The sequence below is a fragment of the Varroa jacobsoni genome, unplaced genomic scaffold (genome assembly GCF_002532875.2).
Source record: "Varroa jacobsoni isolate VJ856 unplaced genomic scaffold, vjacob_1.0 contig04210, whole genome shotgun sequence".
Classification (NCBI taxonomy): domain Eukaryota; kingdom Metazoa; phylum Arthropoda; class Arachnida; order Mesostigmata; family Varroidae; genus Varroa; species Varroa jacobsoni.
In genome coordinates, this window is record NW_019215188.1 from 1 (window position 1) to 18,673 (window position 18,673).

Below are 18,673 nucleotides of genomic sequence, written 5' to 3' on the forward strand. Positions count from 1 at the left end.
ATACATATATATGCATATGGGCATTAACGTGAAAAAGGAGATGGCTGGTGCTTTTATGAAGTCCTTTGGGGACTTTTACGTTGTTTGACATTATGCGGTCTGTTTGGGTGAACACACCGAGACGAAACAAGCAAAAGCTTACCAATAACGGTAAATTGTTTCCTACGTCAAGGATTTTTGCTTTTATCATCTATTTTACGACCATAAATAGAGATTTCACAAATACTCCTGTGAGATTAGTCGTTCAGAGTTGCTATGCGGATACCTTCGGCAACGCTTAATTGTAGAGAGATAATATTTCCGGCTTTGTGTCAACATCTGAGGCAATTAATAGTAGCCAGCAGTTAGACGGATACGTACTTCCCAAAGCTTATAGTAGGTAGAGACTGGATCAGTTCTCGGATTTTAGCTGAAGTGAATTTCTGATTCATATTGCGAAATTACAATGTGTGCTCATTGTTTCTAAATTAGAGGAGTTATTTTCTAGCATCCCTCGATAGGCGTCTATACCGATGTGGATGCCTATAGTCCAGAACACCCCATGACACTGCGATTTTAATCAACGAGTGTCGTCCGTCTATTTTTGTTTAGGTACGGGTAGTCCTACAGACGCGACGAGTCAGGCAATGTCAATAACAATTCTGGGCAGAACAGGTAGTAGATAGAAAGGTTTGCCCCTGGCTTATTGTAGTAACAATTTCTTTTTTGTTTTGTCTCTCTCTTTGGGCAGGTGGAGATTCTCTTGTACAAGCGCAACCGAAGTCCACTTTGGCTATTGTTGCACGTAGCGCCGATCAAAAACGAGAAGGATCTCGTAGTGCTGTTTCTTCTCACGTTCCGAGATATCACCGCATTGAAGCAACCTCTGGACGACGAGGTAGCGAAGGCGGGTTTGTCGAAGTTCGCACGCCTCGCACGCTCCGTCACCAGAAGTCGGTGCGTGCAAAATGACGGTTAAATATCATTCCGCAGAATACAAAATAGAAAAATTAGGCATCGTTTAAATTCATTTTCACGCAGAATCACAGTCAAGCTAAGATACTAACTAAGATTGATAAGGAAATAGTTCTGTGGATCTCTTTCTTCTATAGAGAACCTCAAAATACTACAGATTGGTATTCTTTATTTGATAATCCAGTCTCGGATCAGTATCAGAATTGGCCTTGTGAAGGTGTATTTAACCTAAGTGCGAAGAAGGCTAGCATCCTGATGAAGCTAAAGCACCCCCCTAGATTTCGATTGTAGTAGACAGTTGTTAGAACATTAAGTAAAAGGTGATTATTTGAAAAAATCACCGTCTAACTCTTCCTGTACGTGGTCATGGGTTTTTGTCATCGTCAAAATAACAGTTGTTAATTCGCATTTATATATCCGTTGACAACTCATAAGTAAAAAAATAATGATAGAGGAAGGTGTGGAGCGCTTGAATAATTGGGTAAATGTATAATTAGGAGCAATCGTATAAATATACCTAGAACTCAGCATATGGATCTATCATCAGTGCTCTGCAAAGAAGAGTCTGGGCAATATGTACCGGCCTACCTCTAAAATCTATTTAAGTGCCACAAATGCAGTGCAATGCCATACGTTCGAGTGGCGCTAAACTACTCATAGTGAACCGGTCTATTATCCTTCAGAGAGGTAAGAGCCACCCGTCGGCTGTTATTCATCGAAGCTTGAACTTCTGAAGTTAGCGCACTTCTGCCCATTCGATTGACGCTCATCTTCAGCATCGCGGCGTCTTTCAGTTTTATAAATACGAGATGAGTCTCACTTGCAACGGGTCCCGTTTACCAGAACGACCATTTTGTGACTACTAATTGGAAAGAAATAGGCCGGAAAACTATTTCTGTTATTATTTTATGGAAATTATGCCCTACTCACTATAGATCGGTGCTCAACATTCTAGATATCACCTTTTATCAACCTTATCACCAGTTCTATGTGGTTTTGTGTTGTGTTCTATGTGGCTATAGTAAAAGTGTGGGTATTTCCAGCGTTTGTGATTGTTGTTAGCGAATAATAATTATTGCGACTTATTATAGAATTTTCCTCTAGGCGAAAGTACCAAATCAGGCACACTTAGAATACGTATGCGGTGAGGTAAAGTTTACGAAAGAAAAATTGGCAGGTAACAAAAAGGACTAACTCTTCCCAACAAAAACTTTTTTGTCGTTATTTTTACCTGATTGTGGACTTGTGCGGGATTCGATTGTGAGCCCTCTTGTAAATTCACCTCTAAATACTTATTATCCATTGTTCGAATCCTATGAAATTCGCGTATCCTAAAAATAAGTCTCCAACGTTCCTTTTTTTCTTGTGTGCCATAGGGTTTAAGCAGACCCTTGTCGATTATCTTTGTTAAGACAGCGGCCTCCATTCCAGCAGTTTACTTTGTCACATCGTCTTACGAATATTGTCAAAGAAGCTCCGTCTTCTTTTGGTGACCTCTGGCGTTCTGACGCAACTGGGTAATGTTATTCTTCTTTGGACAGCGGTCGACAGCTAAAAGAGTTTTTCCTTAATCCCGGCAATTACCTTTTGGTGAGGTTAATTGGCGATCGATTCCTGTAATTGGTGGTAATAATCACCTAGGCAACTCCGCTATTAAATGAAGCCATTCTCCACGACATGAAGACTAAACCGGCCTAATAGGCCCACAGAATCCGTTCGTTCGACTTTCTAAGATGGCGTAAACGGAACCGGCTGTTAATGCTGATGTTTGGCGTCCTCCATTTCAGCCAGCGAAATTGTCTTGCATTTTTATTCCTGTAAGAGGCTGTGAGCTGCTAAAATGCCCTGCAAGCCATGTCAGCGTACCTGAAGAGACCATGGAAACAAAGAAACCATAGAGATCCTGCGCGAGTCTCAGCAGTGGAAACTCTCTTATGGAATTGATTGGTTGCAACTAGACCTAGCCAAAATACCTTCTGCCCAATCCCGTCAAGACCAAAGGCTGCCGCTGAAAAGTGCGGGAAGCTGGTCTGTTAGCTGACAGTATCGAGTAAAGTCCTGCAATGGATCATCTCTTTCAGCTTGAACAGTACACGTACGCAGATATATAATACATACGCAGTAAATATACGATTGTCCTGAACACTGAGTGGCACAAAGATTCCATTGTTTTAGCTCGTACAGCTCTGACAACGCGCTGTACCACAGATGTAACCGTGAATGATTTAGTGTCTTCTTTCTGTGTATCATGTATACGGTAAGAGTTCATGAAGGATTTGGAATATATTTTTGCACTTTCTGGGTAAACACTGCACTGAATTTTTGAAAAAACTTTTTAGTGTACTGAGTGTTCAATAAGATATGATTATGCTAGCACTTGACGTTTTCAACGGTTTTCAATACCAGCAAACATAAAAGTCTGATCCAAGGATATCGGATCACTGTAAAAACACTGTACACTCTGGAAAACACCTGATCATTGGGAAAAGGGCACTGAAGCTGTATATATTCCAGATGATTGTCAAAATCTTTAAAATTGATTTAATTTATACTGGGCATTGGATACGTAAATCAGTAGTTTTTGAGCTTTGACGTGGCAACTTGTAGCTTTCACGCCGCCCACACTTGGGATACGAGACGATGCTTATTCTGTCCTGCCCCTGCAGCTCAGGAACTGAACTGATCGACGAATTCGTAAGGCCAATTCTGTTGCTAGTTCAAGTCTTAGTCACACTTTAGGTTATGCACAAATCTAAAATCGACAAACCTTGCTTATAATCCGCATTGCGCGTTTACACGCTAGCAGTTCCGCAAGTTATTTAGCCACGCATGCTATCCCATATACGGACAGCAGTTTCCCCCAGGATTTTTCCGCGCTGACCGCAACGCACTGCCATTGCCCAAAACCTGCGCTTGGTATCTTTTTAAGGTTCTTCTTTTTTTTTTTTTTTGGCAGCAGCCTATTTCTATCACAGGGAAACGTTGTGCGCTTCCATAGAACGTCCCTTGAAAAACCGTTGTTACGAACAACTGATGCCAACTGAAACCGAGTGAGGCCCAGGGCCTTACTCACGATGAAAGAAGAAAACAAATAATATTTTCAGTGTACAATGAGAAAGTGTGACTGCGAACCGCCACAGGACAAAAACTGTCATTTGCCTACCGACTGGCTATCATAGGCCGCCGTCGATCATTCCCGCACAAATATTGAAACGCTGGGCAGAATCGGGCGAAGAAATTTTTCTTTCGTCTTGTTCTTAGGTACAGGACATGAGACATGCAGTGCCCGACCCCTTATCGGAAAAAAAACGTTACCATTATTACATCGCCCATTTGCCCGGCGTTCCGTTGGGTGGTGGCCACAACATCGGCCAGCTTCGATGGCACCAATAATTAGCGTAGAGATGTTGAACACAACAGATACTTACTCGCTGTTAAGACCTTATTGAAGAAAAGAAACACGCGCCCGAGCAGGCACGAGGAGATACTTCGGGATTTTATCAGCCCTTTGTCGTGTGCATTGGTATCAAAATAGAGGACGCTTGCGCCAGTATCCGCAGCAACGGATACAACCTCCGAAGATATGTGGACAATTTTGGCAACACTTCGAACTTTAACCATTTTCTAGTCATCTGCATAATGGCTACATTCAATGGTCCAGTCGGCTAGGAAGACGTACACTTCGAATAGTTTGGCAGCATATATTTGTCAAACAATTTCTAACTTTTTGCACACAATCAGATGACGCAGTGCTTCGTGGTGCTTCGAGAACTGATTTAAATAATGTCACCTCTCAATGGCGACTTTCCGCCGCTGGCAGGAAGCATTTTGATGATGACAATCGATATTTTTACGAAGTTAAATAACAACTTGTGTTGACAGGATGCATATTATATATGTGGTCACAATTAACTTTTATGTAGTAGTTTTTTTTTTTTACTCTCTCGGCTTGTCGTATTGCGCGAATAAGCTTTCAGGATCACCGCAACTCTTATAATAGTTACTGTATATAATTGTTGAGGCGGTTTTGTTTGAGACATTGCGCATACAGCAAATTATATGTTTATATATTCGCCTATGCTCATTAACAAACACACATGTCAGGGACTCGCTGTTGAAACCCAAATGTTAAAACATAAATTGCCCAAACAAATTACAGTCTTACAATACCCGTAAAATTATTTAGAGCTTTTCCCAGCTTTACATTCTACATCCGATATTCGTGTAGTACGGCCTCTGTATGTCGGTGCCCCATAAGTGTATCAGTTGTACGTTTCAACTCGCAAACGTCAAGCGGCACGGTCATAATACTCGTTCCTTAGGCCTTACATAAGCCTCCGGCGGTGAAGAACAGGAAGAAAAATTTGAAGAGTCTACTATAGCATAAATAAGCCACCTTTATCCCCATCGAATATCAGCTTAAGCCCAGAACAGCATATGTCAATGTTGTAGAACCAATGAAGATATCAGATTGGTAACACTAGACGCTTCTAATCGAACGTGTTTTTGAATTCGCGATGTTATATATACCACATTTTATTTTCTTATTTGTGTTTTGCTCACTCTTTACTTTGTTTTGGCAAAAGCGTCTCCATAAGACGAACACTTTCTTCAAATATATGCGTATTCACCTTATAACAGAGCCCATACAATGTCAAGTACGTAACCCCAAATAATCCACATAGGTAAAGTACCATCGACTCTTTATTATGATCCTCGAATTATGGTCCTCGCAGAAGAAAACCCTTCGAGCGTCATGCTTGCGAATATAATGGTGATAACTAAATGAAAATCGAACAATCGGTAGTTATTTTGTCTGTCTAATATTGTAGAATCAAGATTAGCAATTTTTGCTTCCTTCAGCGCCATCTTTAGCACAGAACAGAAATTATAGCTGGCAACCTAAAAGAATGATCTGAGGTCTACGTCCTGAAGGGTAGAACAAATATTGTTCTGTCGGGTTGTCGATTCCTATTAAGGCAAGCCAGTGGTGAAGGGCAATGGAAGAGTAAGTAGCACTGGGTAATTGTGGGGAATCTCAATCAGGCGGCTTCACGGTGGTCAGCCAAAACAGAATTACGACAGTTGCTAAATAACCGCTGCATGACAGAACCGTTGGGAAGCAGGCTGGCTATCACCTGGGTCCTGGGCTGGCAAACCTGACTCATGTCACTATGTTCCAAACCGCTCAGCTGCCTGACAGAGCAAAATGGATAGCTCGGAACTCCAGTTAGTTAATGGCAATTGACATAGCTTAAAACCACAATGCGCCGTCATAAAACGTAGATTCAGCTATGCGACAGCAAATAGTTTACGGTCTGAATGCGTTCTTACACGCAGACGAGCCTGACTGGTCCTACTGGTTCGTACGGCCTCGCAAAATCATACCCAAACCGTTTTTCGTATTATTACACCGGAGTCCTTTGTTCATTGTTTATATATATATATACAGACAATAAACACTACTATATACATATATATATACCTTGCTCTAAATGTGGTGGCGAGCGGCCACTTACTCTCTTTGGCATAAAATGTTAGTACTGCGGTAGACTCACTATAGAGTGGATGACATGACCGTTACTGTCAAATACAGCTACCGCTATAAAAGGTAGAGGCTTGACGCCTGTAACGCAGTTTCATGTGTGGCTATGAGATGTACCTAAACATATGGATACGAAATCTTATGTGAGTAAACTGGTCGTGAAGAAGACAGCAGTAAGAACGAACATCGTGGACAGTACCGTCACCCACACGCATCTGGGTATCGACTGTTTTTGCTGTTCGCGACTATAATTGGGGAAGCGCAGTTGCATCTACTTGGCTCTGTCCTGCTCTTTTAGCAGGTAGACTCACATCCGCCGTTTATCCGACACATGAAAGGATCTCCATAAAATTTGTAGCTCTGAAGTGGCCCCGGCACAGTGTGACGAAGCGATCCCGCTACCCGTAACCGAACAGCATGACAAGCGGGAGTAGTTTAATCCGCGCATCTGTTATCCCGCGTTCCATATCCCTTTTACACGAAACAACTCTTCGGGTTTAACTTATACAAGTTCTACGCTTCTGTTGGGGTATCATTCTTCACATAGATATACGCGAACGACTCATCTGAATCAGCAATGATTCATCTGAATAAGCTAGAAAAACAATTTTAAACAGAATTATAATTCGGAGGATCGACTAATGCACTAACGAAGATCCTCTCTTAGCAAGGCGTGGCACATTCCTATGAATCATTTGATTTTTTTGTACGGCAGCTCTCGTTGATTGTTTCAGCTTAAGGCACACAAAAAAGCCTCCATCTTACATCGCAATAGGGATTTCGTATGTTACTTTCCATAGAAAAAATACTAAAAGCCAAATAATCTTGTTAGTTTTATCATTCAACAATTGCAGGAGGAGCTTCAATATGACGACAAAAATTTTGCCCATTACAACTCAGCATCATTACAAAACGTATAGTCGTTTCTACGTATTGGATTTGTTTTTTCTAAATAGAACCTCTTTGTTGCCATGCGGACATGATAGCATAGCAGCGTGTAGCCAAATGTAAAGAAACGGGCAGACCCAAGCGATCGATACTGCCCGTTTAACAGTTCATCGCTTTGTTATACCATGCATTCTTCGTCACACAGCATCAACCGTTCCCTCCACAAATGACAGCTTCGAAGAGGCTCGATTCATGTAAATGTGTCGCTATCTGTTGCTTGGTTTCTCTGCTGTTGTTTTCCAGATCGGTATTGGTGCAATTCTCCTCCCATCTGCCCGTTGCCATCAAGAGCGAGCACAGCTCGAAGCAATCGCAAATCGCGCACATGATGAGCCTCAACGCAGAGGTGCTACCGCAGTACCGCCAGGAGGCGCCCAAGACACCCCCTCATATTTTGCTACACTACTGTGCCTTTAAGGTAAGAACGAAACAAACAGAGAAAAAACGTCAACTTAACCGAAATAGCAAAAATTGATAACAATCAAATAGAGGCGGCGTGTTCAGCATCTAGCCTCGTCATAGGCTACACTAGACACACGCTTGTCCACAATATACGAGCTGGGTAAAACGAAATAAAAATAACTCGTGTTAGATTTTATGGGCCAAGGAAAAGAATTCGAAAGGGCTCAACGGGTTAGTGAGTGTATGCCCAAGCATTTGACAAAATTAGTGATCAGTTGTACTCATTCCCCAATAAGTTTCTATGTATCGAAAATTGTCCGAGCTTCAGAGTTTCTCGTCTATACGGTTTTCTACATGATGTAGGATCAATGGCATATTTCTTTATATTTATTAGAGTTATTTATAAGAGCACATGTTGTCTAGAAGCAAGGAACGCTAGAAAAAAATAACTATTTCCACGTAGAGTCTCTACTCTTGAACGACAGTGGCTTCGAGGATAGCAGAAGCTGCTACAACAATAAGATTAACAACAGTGCAGACGGAAGGCGAGTGCCGTGCTGGTCGCGGTTGCTAGAATAACTGTGAGTCCGGCGGTTTTCAGCCTGCCCGGGAAGAAATTTCGATGGTGCGCCTGCATAATCCCCAAAACGTAGTCTCCATGGCTGTATTTTGGCTACAAGGCATCAACGAATCAATGGAAAAAGAACAAACTTTTGAGAAAGAGAATTAAAAGCCGCTATTAACAGAAGCGGTTGGAAAGAAAGGCCGCAGGAACGGCCACCGACTATCGTAGCTGAACAAGGACAGGACAAAAAGAAGTTATGTCGCCAAAGCAATAGCAGGGTCGACAGCGTGCCGGTGACAGTACGTAAAGTAGACGGTGAATAATAATGCCCGTGAGGACTGCGTATGGGCCGTTGGGGGGCCGTAAACGACGCTAGAAGCAAACTAGTAGCGCAGGCGTCTGTTTTTGTTCCATCGCAAGGTGTGGAAGAGGGGATCAGCTTAGGATGGAAAACGAACCACTATCAGTCGCTGCGGGCCTGGTGGTACCGTTCTTACGTCAAATCTGTGCCTAACAGCAATAGAAGCAATGGAAAAGAAAATGTAAGGAAAAAAAGAAATTACTTGTTCTGTACGGCATACTACCACCATGTTACTAGTACCATACCAGCCGCTGTTCTACTCTAATTTTTCGTGCTGGTTTCGCTCAATGCAGTCTTGCCTGTCGAGCTGCCGGCCCCCAAGCAGCAACAGGTCGCTCTAGGTCGTTTGCAGCTCGAGACACCAGTCACAAAAACAGCCTAAGTGGCGGTAACAGCAGTGAAGTGCACTTATGATAAATGCCCTAGGGGGGCAAAGCAGAGAGAAAGAAGGTGTTTATGCTATGTTAAGGCTGATTTATTATTTGTTTAGGTTCTGAAACGTTTGTGGTTCGCTGTAAACTGATTAAGGAAATAGGCAGTAAGCTTGTTTAGTAATATGTATTAATGGATAGTGTGTAGCAACAATCATTATTTCTGAGCAATAAGAGGGTGATTGTTATTATTTTACTGTCTATATATTACTAAGTTCAACGGAAAGAGGAATCGGGGAAGAGGACATGTTTGAATATTGCTTTTATAATAGCAGAGTGAATGTGAATATACGAATACTAGAATTATCGTAACTTTGTTCAACGACGCTATACAGGACTACGTGCTACCGAACCTGTCTCGCACATGTTCGGCCATAAGCTCGCTCCACATGGACCGTATTTTTACGTGTAAATGAGCGATTATCTCTGAATGTATCAGTTAACAGAATAACCTAATAATTAAAGTGATTAACGGCCTGTGAAGGATTCAAAAAATAAACGGGTGAACTGGAGATAAATGGGATACTTATATATTATACATAGGGAGATAACACACACCCGCTCAATAACCCAGTGGCCTCTGTCAAGGTGACACGTAGTCAAACTCGATTAGGGTCCGTAACGCAAAAAAAAACCTGCATCTGCGTCGAATAGTAGCAGAGCTATAACTTGGAGAAAAGTACGTCTCTAATTTGGAAAATAACGCATGCACCGTTCTTATGTCTTATGTCTAAATTTACCAGTACCAATGGCCGTTTGTTAATAACAATACTACTACTTACCACAATACCCTCAAATTATCCCATAATAACCCAGATAACAAAATTCTATGTGCACATAACTCCTGCTCGTACCTTTTTCGTGGGTTTATTCTTTAGGCGATCTGGGATTGGATCATACTTTGTTTGACCTTCTACACGGCAATAATGGTCCCATACAACGTTGCGTTCAAGAATAAAACGTCAGACGACGTTTCGCTGCTCGTGTTGGACTCTATCGTCGATGTGATCTTCTTTATCGACATCGTTCTTAATTTCCACACGACATTTGTGGGTAAGCTGGGTTGAATTTGTACTAGCTGCGATTATCTCGGTTGCTGCAAAAGCGTGGCACACGCTTGTCTCCACCTTGTCTCCCCTGCTTATTCTTTAGATTTCCTATGAAGCAATCAAATAAGACATAGGTAACTAGATCGATTAATTTTAGTATAAGTTTATTTACTTTCTGTCATAATTGAGCGAGCATCGTAAATGGCTTTCAGTGACTGAGATTGCTATGGAAATTTTGTTGCAAAATAGTCAGACCTGAATCTACCTTGAATGAAACAAAATCAGCGATTGATTGATACCTTCGGTATAATCGTTGTGTCCGGTCACGTTCTTTTGCGGGTAACAGGTCCTGGAGGCGAAGTAGTTTCTGATCCAAAGATCATACGAATGAACTATCTCAAAAGTTGGTTCACCATCGACTTATTATCCTGTTTACCGTACGACGTATTCAACGCGTTTGATGGAAGTGAAGATGTAAGTAGAAAATTTATGTTAAATCCAATGCATAGTATTTGATTTGTGTGTTGTAACAACAACAACCCACCGCATTCGAATGTATTTCACGGGGCGGTGCCCGCCAGTTGCGTAACATGGCCCAGCTATATATCTATCGATAAGCGACCCAAACCCAATGCCCATTTGTGCACCTGTCCGTATGTAATGTTCTTTACTGCGGGGAATGAGTTAAGGTCAAATAGAATAGAATCAATACCATAAGCTGCACCCCCTCTTGCATCCCCAGTCGTACCTATCGTCACGTATCGATGAGCGCAGGTCGAAGCCTATATGCAGGTTAAACGTCTATCTAAACATAACGTAACTGTTAAGCATAGAGTATATACGAATTTTCGTTGTTATCTATAGAGAAATGAACAAAGTTGCTTTTGTTATTATCCGCATAATCTATACCTTAACCGTTAACAACTGATCCCAAGCTGATTTCGGTGGTTGAAAGAGTTTTTCCTCTTTCGTTTCGAGTTTCTATGTGTTCTCCACAATGTTTCCAAGAGAGCATTTTTCTTTGCATTGTCTCTGCTTAGCTAAACCTGTCGAGCTGTCTCTCTCGCTTGTTATGGGTTTCTTGCCTTGTTCATTTCAATTGCAGCAACAAGGCATCGGGAGTTTGTTCAGTGCCCTGAAAGTAGTGCGACTCCTCCGACTAGGACGGGTTGTCCGTAAGCTGGATCGTTACCTAGAATACGGTGCTGCGATGTTAATCCTGCTGCTATGTTTCTATATGCTTGTCGCGCATTGGCTCGCTTGCATTTGGTAAGTCCTTTGCTTTAGCATTCGATAGCGTGCACTACATGTAGGTCTATATATATTGTATTAGACATAGATAATAACGTTGATAGATGAAATTAATATGCTTTTCTTCAGTCAGGTTAAATCGTCCAAGATCTTAGTAACCGTCGATTGCGTGCTAAAAACTAAGCTACCGATGAATCTTCTTGCATATATATATATAAAAGAATGGGTCAGTTTTAACCTTACTTGGCTGACGTCACGTTCGTCGAACGTTACATTTATCTCAATTAACTTTATAGGTACTCGATCGGACGTAGCGACGCTGAAAATGGTTATACCTTCAGTTGGCTATGGAAGTTGGCGAACACAACGAAAGAAGAGTTCCGATTTGGCTACAATGGAGAGAAGGTGGAGCTAAAGGGGGGCCCGGCCCGAGGGACGATGTACGTTACCTCCCTTTACTACACCATGACCTGCATGACCTCGGTCGGCTTCGGCAACGTCGCCGCGGAGACCGACAATGAGAAGGTAATGAAAAGGCTTGTCGACAAAATGCTGGCCGTTTCTAAGACCAAAGTAAAGGAAGTATTTTTTTCACATTTGAAAATAATGAAACAAGAGTAAATATGCGCCATTTTGAACGACGACGTTTGGTCGTACTTCGCCAATGATAATAATAACAAGTGATTTGTGCATCTCACCATTAAGATTACACTATTGAAGAAGTCCTGCACAGTCTGATGGTTGGCCTGGAAGACGGATACATTGAAATGTATCACCCAAGTTATTTAAATTTTCCGCTGATAGCTAAGACACACGTGATCTGGCATTGTCATAGTGCAAAACAGCGCGTTTCCTATTCACCGATATGAATCGGCTGTTCCTAATTCCGCGCCGGCCCGAATCGTCAAGCGGCCGTAACCTATAAGGCACGATTCTTTCCAGCTCCACCAAATACATGGCACTAGCTTGCTTGACGTCAATAGGGACTAGGTTCCTTTGCAAAATTGTCGGTGATTAAGCACTCTAAATATGGACTGGTTTCATTGCATTTCTTTAGGGTTTCACAGATGAAAGTACCATGTAGTAAATCCCTTTGCGTCGATTCGTGTGGCAGTCGAATATCAGACTCTTATTTGTACCCTGCTTTTTTTTAAATTAGTTAAAAGACGTTCAATGCCTTAGGGATGTCATGGCTACTTACGTATTTTTGCTAGTATTTTATTAACTTTCCTTCGGAACTGATCGATTACTGAGAGGGTCATCTTTTACAAGGAGACTCATTGAACTAAAGTGACAGAACCATCTTTGGGCCCTTTCATCTGATGGCTGGTGTTGACTCTGCTAGGCCTAATCAACATCTGTACCTGTATTCTTATAGAATTGGAAATATAGCGAACTTCACTCATCTTCAAGGCGATTGATCATCCTAAATATGAACAGAGGCATTACAGCAATTTTAGTACATCTACTACCGCCGAACCCCAGCTATCAAATGATGTGAACGCCGATCTGATGTGACCCATAATACTTCAGATAAAATGTTTTTAATTATTTTAATCTTCGTTTTGGAAATGAAAAATAGAAGACTAATCGATCTTAGATATATTCCGGGATGGCCTTTTATGGCTCTTTTGTTTATTCTGCTATTTGCCAAAAATCGATACCAGTTTTATTATTAGTTTGGCACTCGTAGCTTTCTTTCTAAGTATTTGCTCTGTTGCAGGTGTTCACAATCTGTATGATGGTGATAGGCGCGTTACTTTATGCCACGATCTTTGGACACGTAACGACAATCATCCAGCAGATGACCTCGGCCACGGCTCGCTACCATGAGATGCTCAATAACGTGCGTGAGTTCATGAAGCTGCACGAGGTGCCGAAGGCTCTCAGCGAGCGCGTCATGGACTATGTCGTGTCCACATGGACGATGTCCCGGGGCATCGACACGAGTAAAGTTCTTGGCTACTGCCCGAAAGACATGACGGCCGACATCTGTGTACACCTAAACAGAAAGGTCTTTAACGAACATCCGGCGTTCCGGCTCGCGTCGGACGGGTGTCTGCGTGCGCTGGCCATGTATTTTTCTATGGATCATTCGGCGCCTGGTGATCTCCTTTACCACACCGGAGAGTCAATAGATACCTTGTCCTTCGTGGTGTCCGGCAGCCTCGAGGTCATTCAAGACGAAGAGGTCGTTGCCATTCTAGGTCAGTAGCAGCATGAGCGAAATAATTCTAACGAAACAAGGACTTTGCATCCAAGTAAACTATTATAGTAATGGATTACAGAAACATAAACTCGAAGGCTTCAAAAGTAGCATGTATCATCGTAACTGTATCCTTGGCAATCGATCAGTCAAGTCTAATCAGCTCCCCGAGTTGAACAGCAGTAGTCAAGTAACTCAATCAATCTTAGCTGACTAGTTTCGTTAGATTTATATTGACAACTTATCCGGTCTGATCATTGCTTATCGGACCATTGACGCTGTGGGTTGATTCTTCAGGGAAGGGGGACGTGTTCGGGGACTGCTTTTGGCGCGAGCCGACGATCGGCCAGAGCTGCGCTAACGTACGAGCGCTTACCTATTGCGACCTTCACTCAATCAAGAGAGACAAACTGCTCGAAGTTCTCAATTTTTATCACGCATTCGCAAATTCGTTTGCCAGGAATCTTCTATTGACTTACAACCTCCGTCATCGGTTGATATTCCGGAAAGTGTCCGACGTGAAGAGGGAAAAGGAGCTTGCGGAACGTAGAAAGAACGAACCACTCCAAGAATTGAGCCAAGATCATCTTGTTCGAAAAATCTTCTCAAAGTTCCGCAAAGGTAAGTGCACGCTGGAACGAGCATCAGGTGGTCTGAGTTAACCCCTAAGCAGAGTTGGGACATCGGGACGATAGTTAAGACCAAAAAAAAAGTTAAGATGAGTGGGTCAACAACAGCTACTGCTGGCAATGTTTACCCGCTTTGGTTTCTAACTAATTTGCAATTAAATCTGACCCAATGCCAGGCCTAAGTTTGCAAGATACCTTCTAGCTATAATCATGAATGACCCTGATATTTCATTACAACACCTTATGCTGCTGTCTGTTCTTCTCATTGTGGCTTGTTATTGTTGCTTCCGTCGTCGTTGTTGTTGTCGGTGTTCCTGTTGCTGTTGTTGTTTTCTTTTTCCTTCTTCGTACAGCCTCAACCGTAGACCAGCAGCACAGACCGCCTTCGATTGACCTCGAAAAAGGCAACATGGCGGCATCGTTTCCAGCTGGCGGAGAAACACCCGCTTCGAATCACCCAGCAGTCCATCACCCACCCTCAACCCACTCTCTACCCCAGCGCAACGTGTCGATTAATGTGAGCGAGCCCCCCGGCCAAGCGGGTGGCTTGCACCCTGCTGCACATCACTCTACTCCGCCTACGGGCACACAACCCCCGCCGGTAGGGGGGCCTAAGCTGTCCCGGTGGGCCTCGCTCCGATCAGACTCCAAAGACTCTACAGCACATACGCCTACACCGGCAGCTGTGGCTCAGCAACCGGTGCAACAGCAACAGGTCGGCGCGCAGCAACAAGTTGATTTTACTAACAAAGTATGTAGGGAAAATGTACAGCTTACATGTTGTATAACGTAATGGATCTAGGGTGACTGCTCGGCAATGTTGGGGGGGGGGGGGTAGGCCTAATATACCGACAGGTACTTTCGACCATTATTATCAATTTGAAAAGGATTGACTTGTTAGTCGATTTTTTTGCACTCACGTAAGCGAGACAATTTAGCGGTTATTTGTATTATTGTGCATGCTGCCATAATATGGAAAAATATATTTAAAAAAATGTATATCTAAAAACGGCATTTTTCATCGTGGTCGATTTATCTCCGTAGAGTGAAACGTTTATTCGCTTGTACCTAAGTTAAATATTTCGACTTGAAAGAGCAAACCGAGGGCTATACTTTGCCATGGACCAAAATTCATCTAAGGAAAAAGGTATCCCAGATAACTGTTCTCTAGTAATTGCCACAAGTTCTAAAGTAGACTAAAAGCGTTGATTGAGGCAAAAAGGGGCCGCGCGAGGGAAGGGGGTCAATATTAGTACAACGTATTGTTAGAATTTTGGTGCTATCCTGAAACCAAAAACAAAAGAGGACAGAGGAGCTTTTTCTGGCCGCATGAGTCCGCAGTATTAACCGCTCCATATACTTTATAAAACGAAACATCTGCAGGTAGGGAGATAACAATTACTAAAAACGAACAAGAGGAAAATTAGCAGTATAAAAATGAAAACCATGACGGAAGTTGTTTGTATGATGACGCCTGATCAACTGGCTAATTTACCTATTTTATCGAAACATCAATTTGAGTTACTGCGATTAAAGTCCCTTAGCACGATGATGTTGACTGTCAAGTAGTAAGGATTATATAAGACCACACTTTGCACTGATTGTCCAGAGAATAATTTTCCGTTGACACGAACCTCTCACCATGTTGTGTCATTTCCTATTCATTACAGGAGAATGCTGATACTGGCAACGTGATGAAATCCGGCATTCAAAAGATAGCGGCTGCCCCTGTGGGTCAACTGACATCGACTGGACAAAGTGGCGGCCAGCAAGTTCAGCTCTCCCAGCCCTCAGCAGCGCTCCGATTTTCTAAATGGGGTGCGATTGCGTACTGATTTAGGCACCTAAACTCGATGCCACATACGTCAGTCTTTAATATGATGTTCAATATAGTGTATTCCAGTAACTGTTTGAAATGGTCAGTCCGTGAGCGCCTATACCATTGGCTGAAAGCTTCTGAAGAGAAAGGCCGGCTTTTTCGGGCCTAGTCCGAAACATTGCTCTTTCGAGCTTATAAGCTTTCCTGGCACGCACGAGCCCTATTATCATTTTTGTTAAATAATACAATAGCACATTGATGTTCAGCGCATCGTAATGGTTTGCTACCGTAGCATAACGGTTGGATAATACCAAACACCTATTCAGTTTTGTTAAACGGAGAGTTTCTTGATAACTGTTTTCGCTACTGAGATAGGACAATTTACGATTGCCAAAAAAAAAAAACAACGAGCCATCTACAACTCGTAGTCGTCTAACTCACATAGTAGATACAATTTAACAACTGCTTAATGTAATCTCTATGTAAAGCTAGCAATGGCTTTTACATTAGTAAAAAACCCTCTGCGCTGTTAAATTATATAAAGAAAAAAAATCAATACTTCATTGTCTATCATTATTATATTCGCAATGCCGCACATAGTTATTAAGCCATTTCAATACAAAAATGTTACGCAATTCAATCAGGTCATATGATGTTAACCGCTGTATTTTACTGAAAAACGCCTCTAACTGAAGACCAGATCAGCTGGGACTGATTTAATACCCCATGCTACCTAAATATGGGCGGGTAGATTGAGAACGTAAGCGGGTACATAAGTTAATGCTGAACTTCTGTTTCACGTTCCTAGGAAAATCTATGGCCGGATCTCGTCATGAGACGATAGAAGAATCGGCTGGTGAGGCATGCTCCCTCAGTTCAGAACAAAGTGCGGGAGCATCAACTGTCAAAGCGCTGCCCGTGCCCCCTGGGGCTGGCCAAATGACGATTGAAGCCAGCAGACTTCATACAGAATACCAACAAGTAAGTTTATCTAGAATTAGTTTCTTACAGACGATCATGCTAAATGTGTGTAATTATCCTGCGCAGCCGGAGTACTGTTCTTGCAATAGCCATAATAAAAATAAAGCTAACGCGAAGACACATTACGGCAAAGATCATGCTGCCTTTTCTTAGTCGCGTCAATTTCAAATACTCACTCGATCTAAATACGTTCGTGCTTGTTTATGCTCTCCAGGTGCTTACCAACATTGTTGATATGCGCGTTGACCTGAAAATAGAGATGAGTCGTATTCAGCAAAAAATTACAAAGATAGAGGAATCCTTGGAAGAGTTATTAAGGCGGTCGAACAACCAACTGGCGTTCCTGCCTGCTCTAACAGGGCCCTCAGCGACGGAGCGCGGTCCGCCGGACGTCTCGGTTCGAGCTAACGCGCCATTGTCATCGGCGGAACTCGAACGGCCGATAGATAAGCCACAAGAAGCGCCAAAAGAGAGGGCGCTTGGGGACGCTAACACGGAACCTGGGGAAACCGCGGGCTGCAGAGTCCCTGCGCCGGCGACGACCGCCGCTACGCAGAAGGAATCGGCAGATTCACCCGCAGAGATCTGACTAGTGAATCTGCGCGAGTGATCAGATTAGAGTAGATTGTTGATATTTGGAGACAGGAATCCATGCAGCCGCGGCATCCCATGCCGAAGGGCTTTCGCCCCCAAGCTCACCAACCGTTGGTTCGGCTAACAAAGACTTCGTGACAGTAAAATCCGACACGCAGCGTCTCTGTCTCTGAACCTGATTCTTAACTAATAGCGAAAGTATTATAGACATGGATATTCCGGATTACTTGTAGAAAATGGTCTGAACATCTGAGGAATCCACAGTAAATAACAAAGTGATTTTTGATAACGTATTGCGTATAGAAATTGCTGCTACATAAAAAGGGTAACTCGTGTTACTAAGACTGACATAGTAATGATCTGAATAACAAGAGAATTACTTATACTATAGTCCTCCACTGACCTTGATATGGACAGAAAAAGCAGAGCCGATGGATGAGCGTGCGGTGAGACTATTCAGTGCACTGCTCTGGTATCTAATAAAACCAAACGTGCATACACACAGTCGGTGCATACAGTGACGCAAACAGGAAAGTACAACAATATGATATTACTAAAAGTTAACCAACTATAAACAATACAGAAGAATCGACACACAGAAGCAACCACCCCCTGAAAAGCACCCCAGATTCCCGATAGACACAACCAGCGTCAAATCCAACAATGACAAAACACCAATGCGATTATCATAATAACTACTGCAAGCACAACAAAGCATTGCTTCGCGAAAAAACCTTCTACTTATTAAGAAAATCTATTATTATATTTATGAACGTACGTATCTATATAGATTATATGTAAGCGTTACAATCGATTCTGAGTGGTGAGAGAGAAAATGAAAAGAGTAGAAGTATTGCCACGGGCTTATACAATCGATGGAGGGTTACATGTACAATGTTTAGTATTATGGTTAGACGAGGTATCATGGTTTTACAGAA

The 18,673-nt window shown here is 42.5% G+C and overlaps 1 protein-coding gene across 1 annotated transcript; it reads left to right on the plus strand.

Moving 5' to 3' along the window:
• Window positions 1–730: 730 nt before the first annotated feature.
• LOC111272998 (potassium voltage-gated channel protein eag) lies at window positions 731–18,238 on the plus strand (the record flags this gene model as incomplete). The annotated part of the gene is made up of 12 exons (XM_086973466.1): window positions 731–936; window positions 7,691–7,865; window positions 10,085–10,259; window positions 10,602–10,729; window positions 11,361–11,524; window positions 11,803–12,031; window positions 13,230–13,713; window positions 14,010–14,333; window positions 14,695–15,056; window positions 16,012–16,159; window positions 16,969–17,141; window positions 17,356–18,238. Coding segments are annotated over 12 exons (2,943 nt in total), but the record flags the coding sequence as incomplete, so codon positions are not given.
• Window positions 18,239–18,673: the final 435 nt, after the last annotated feature.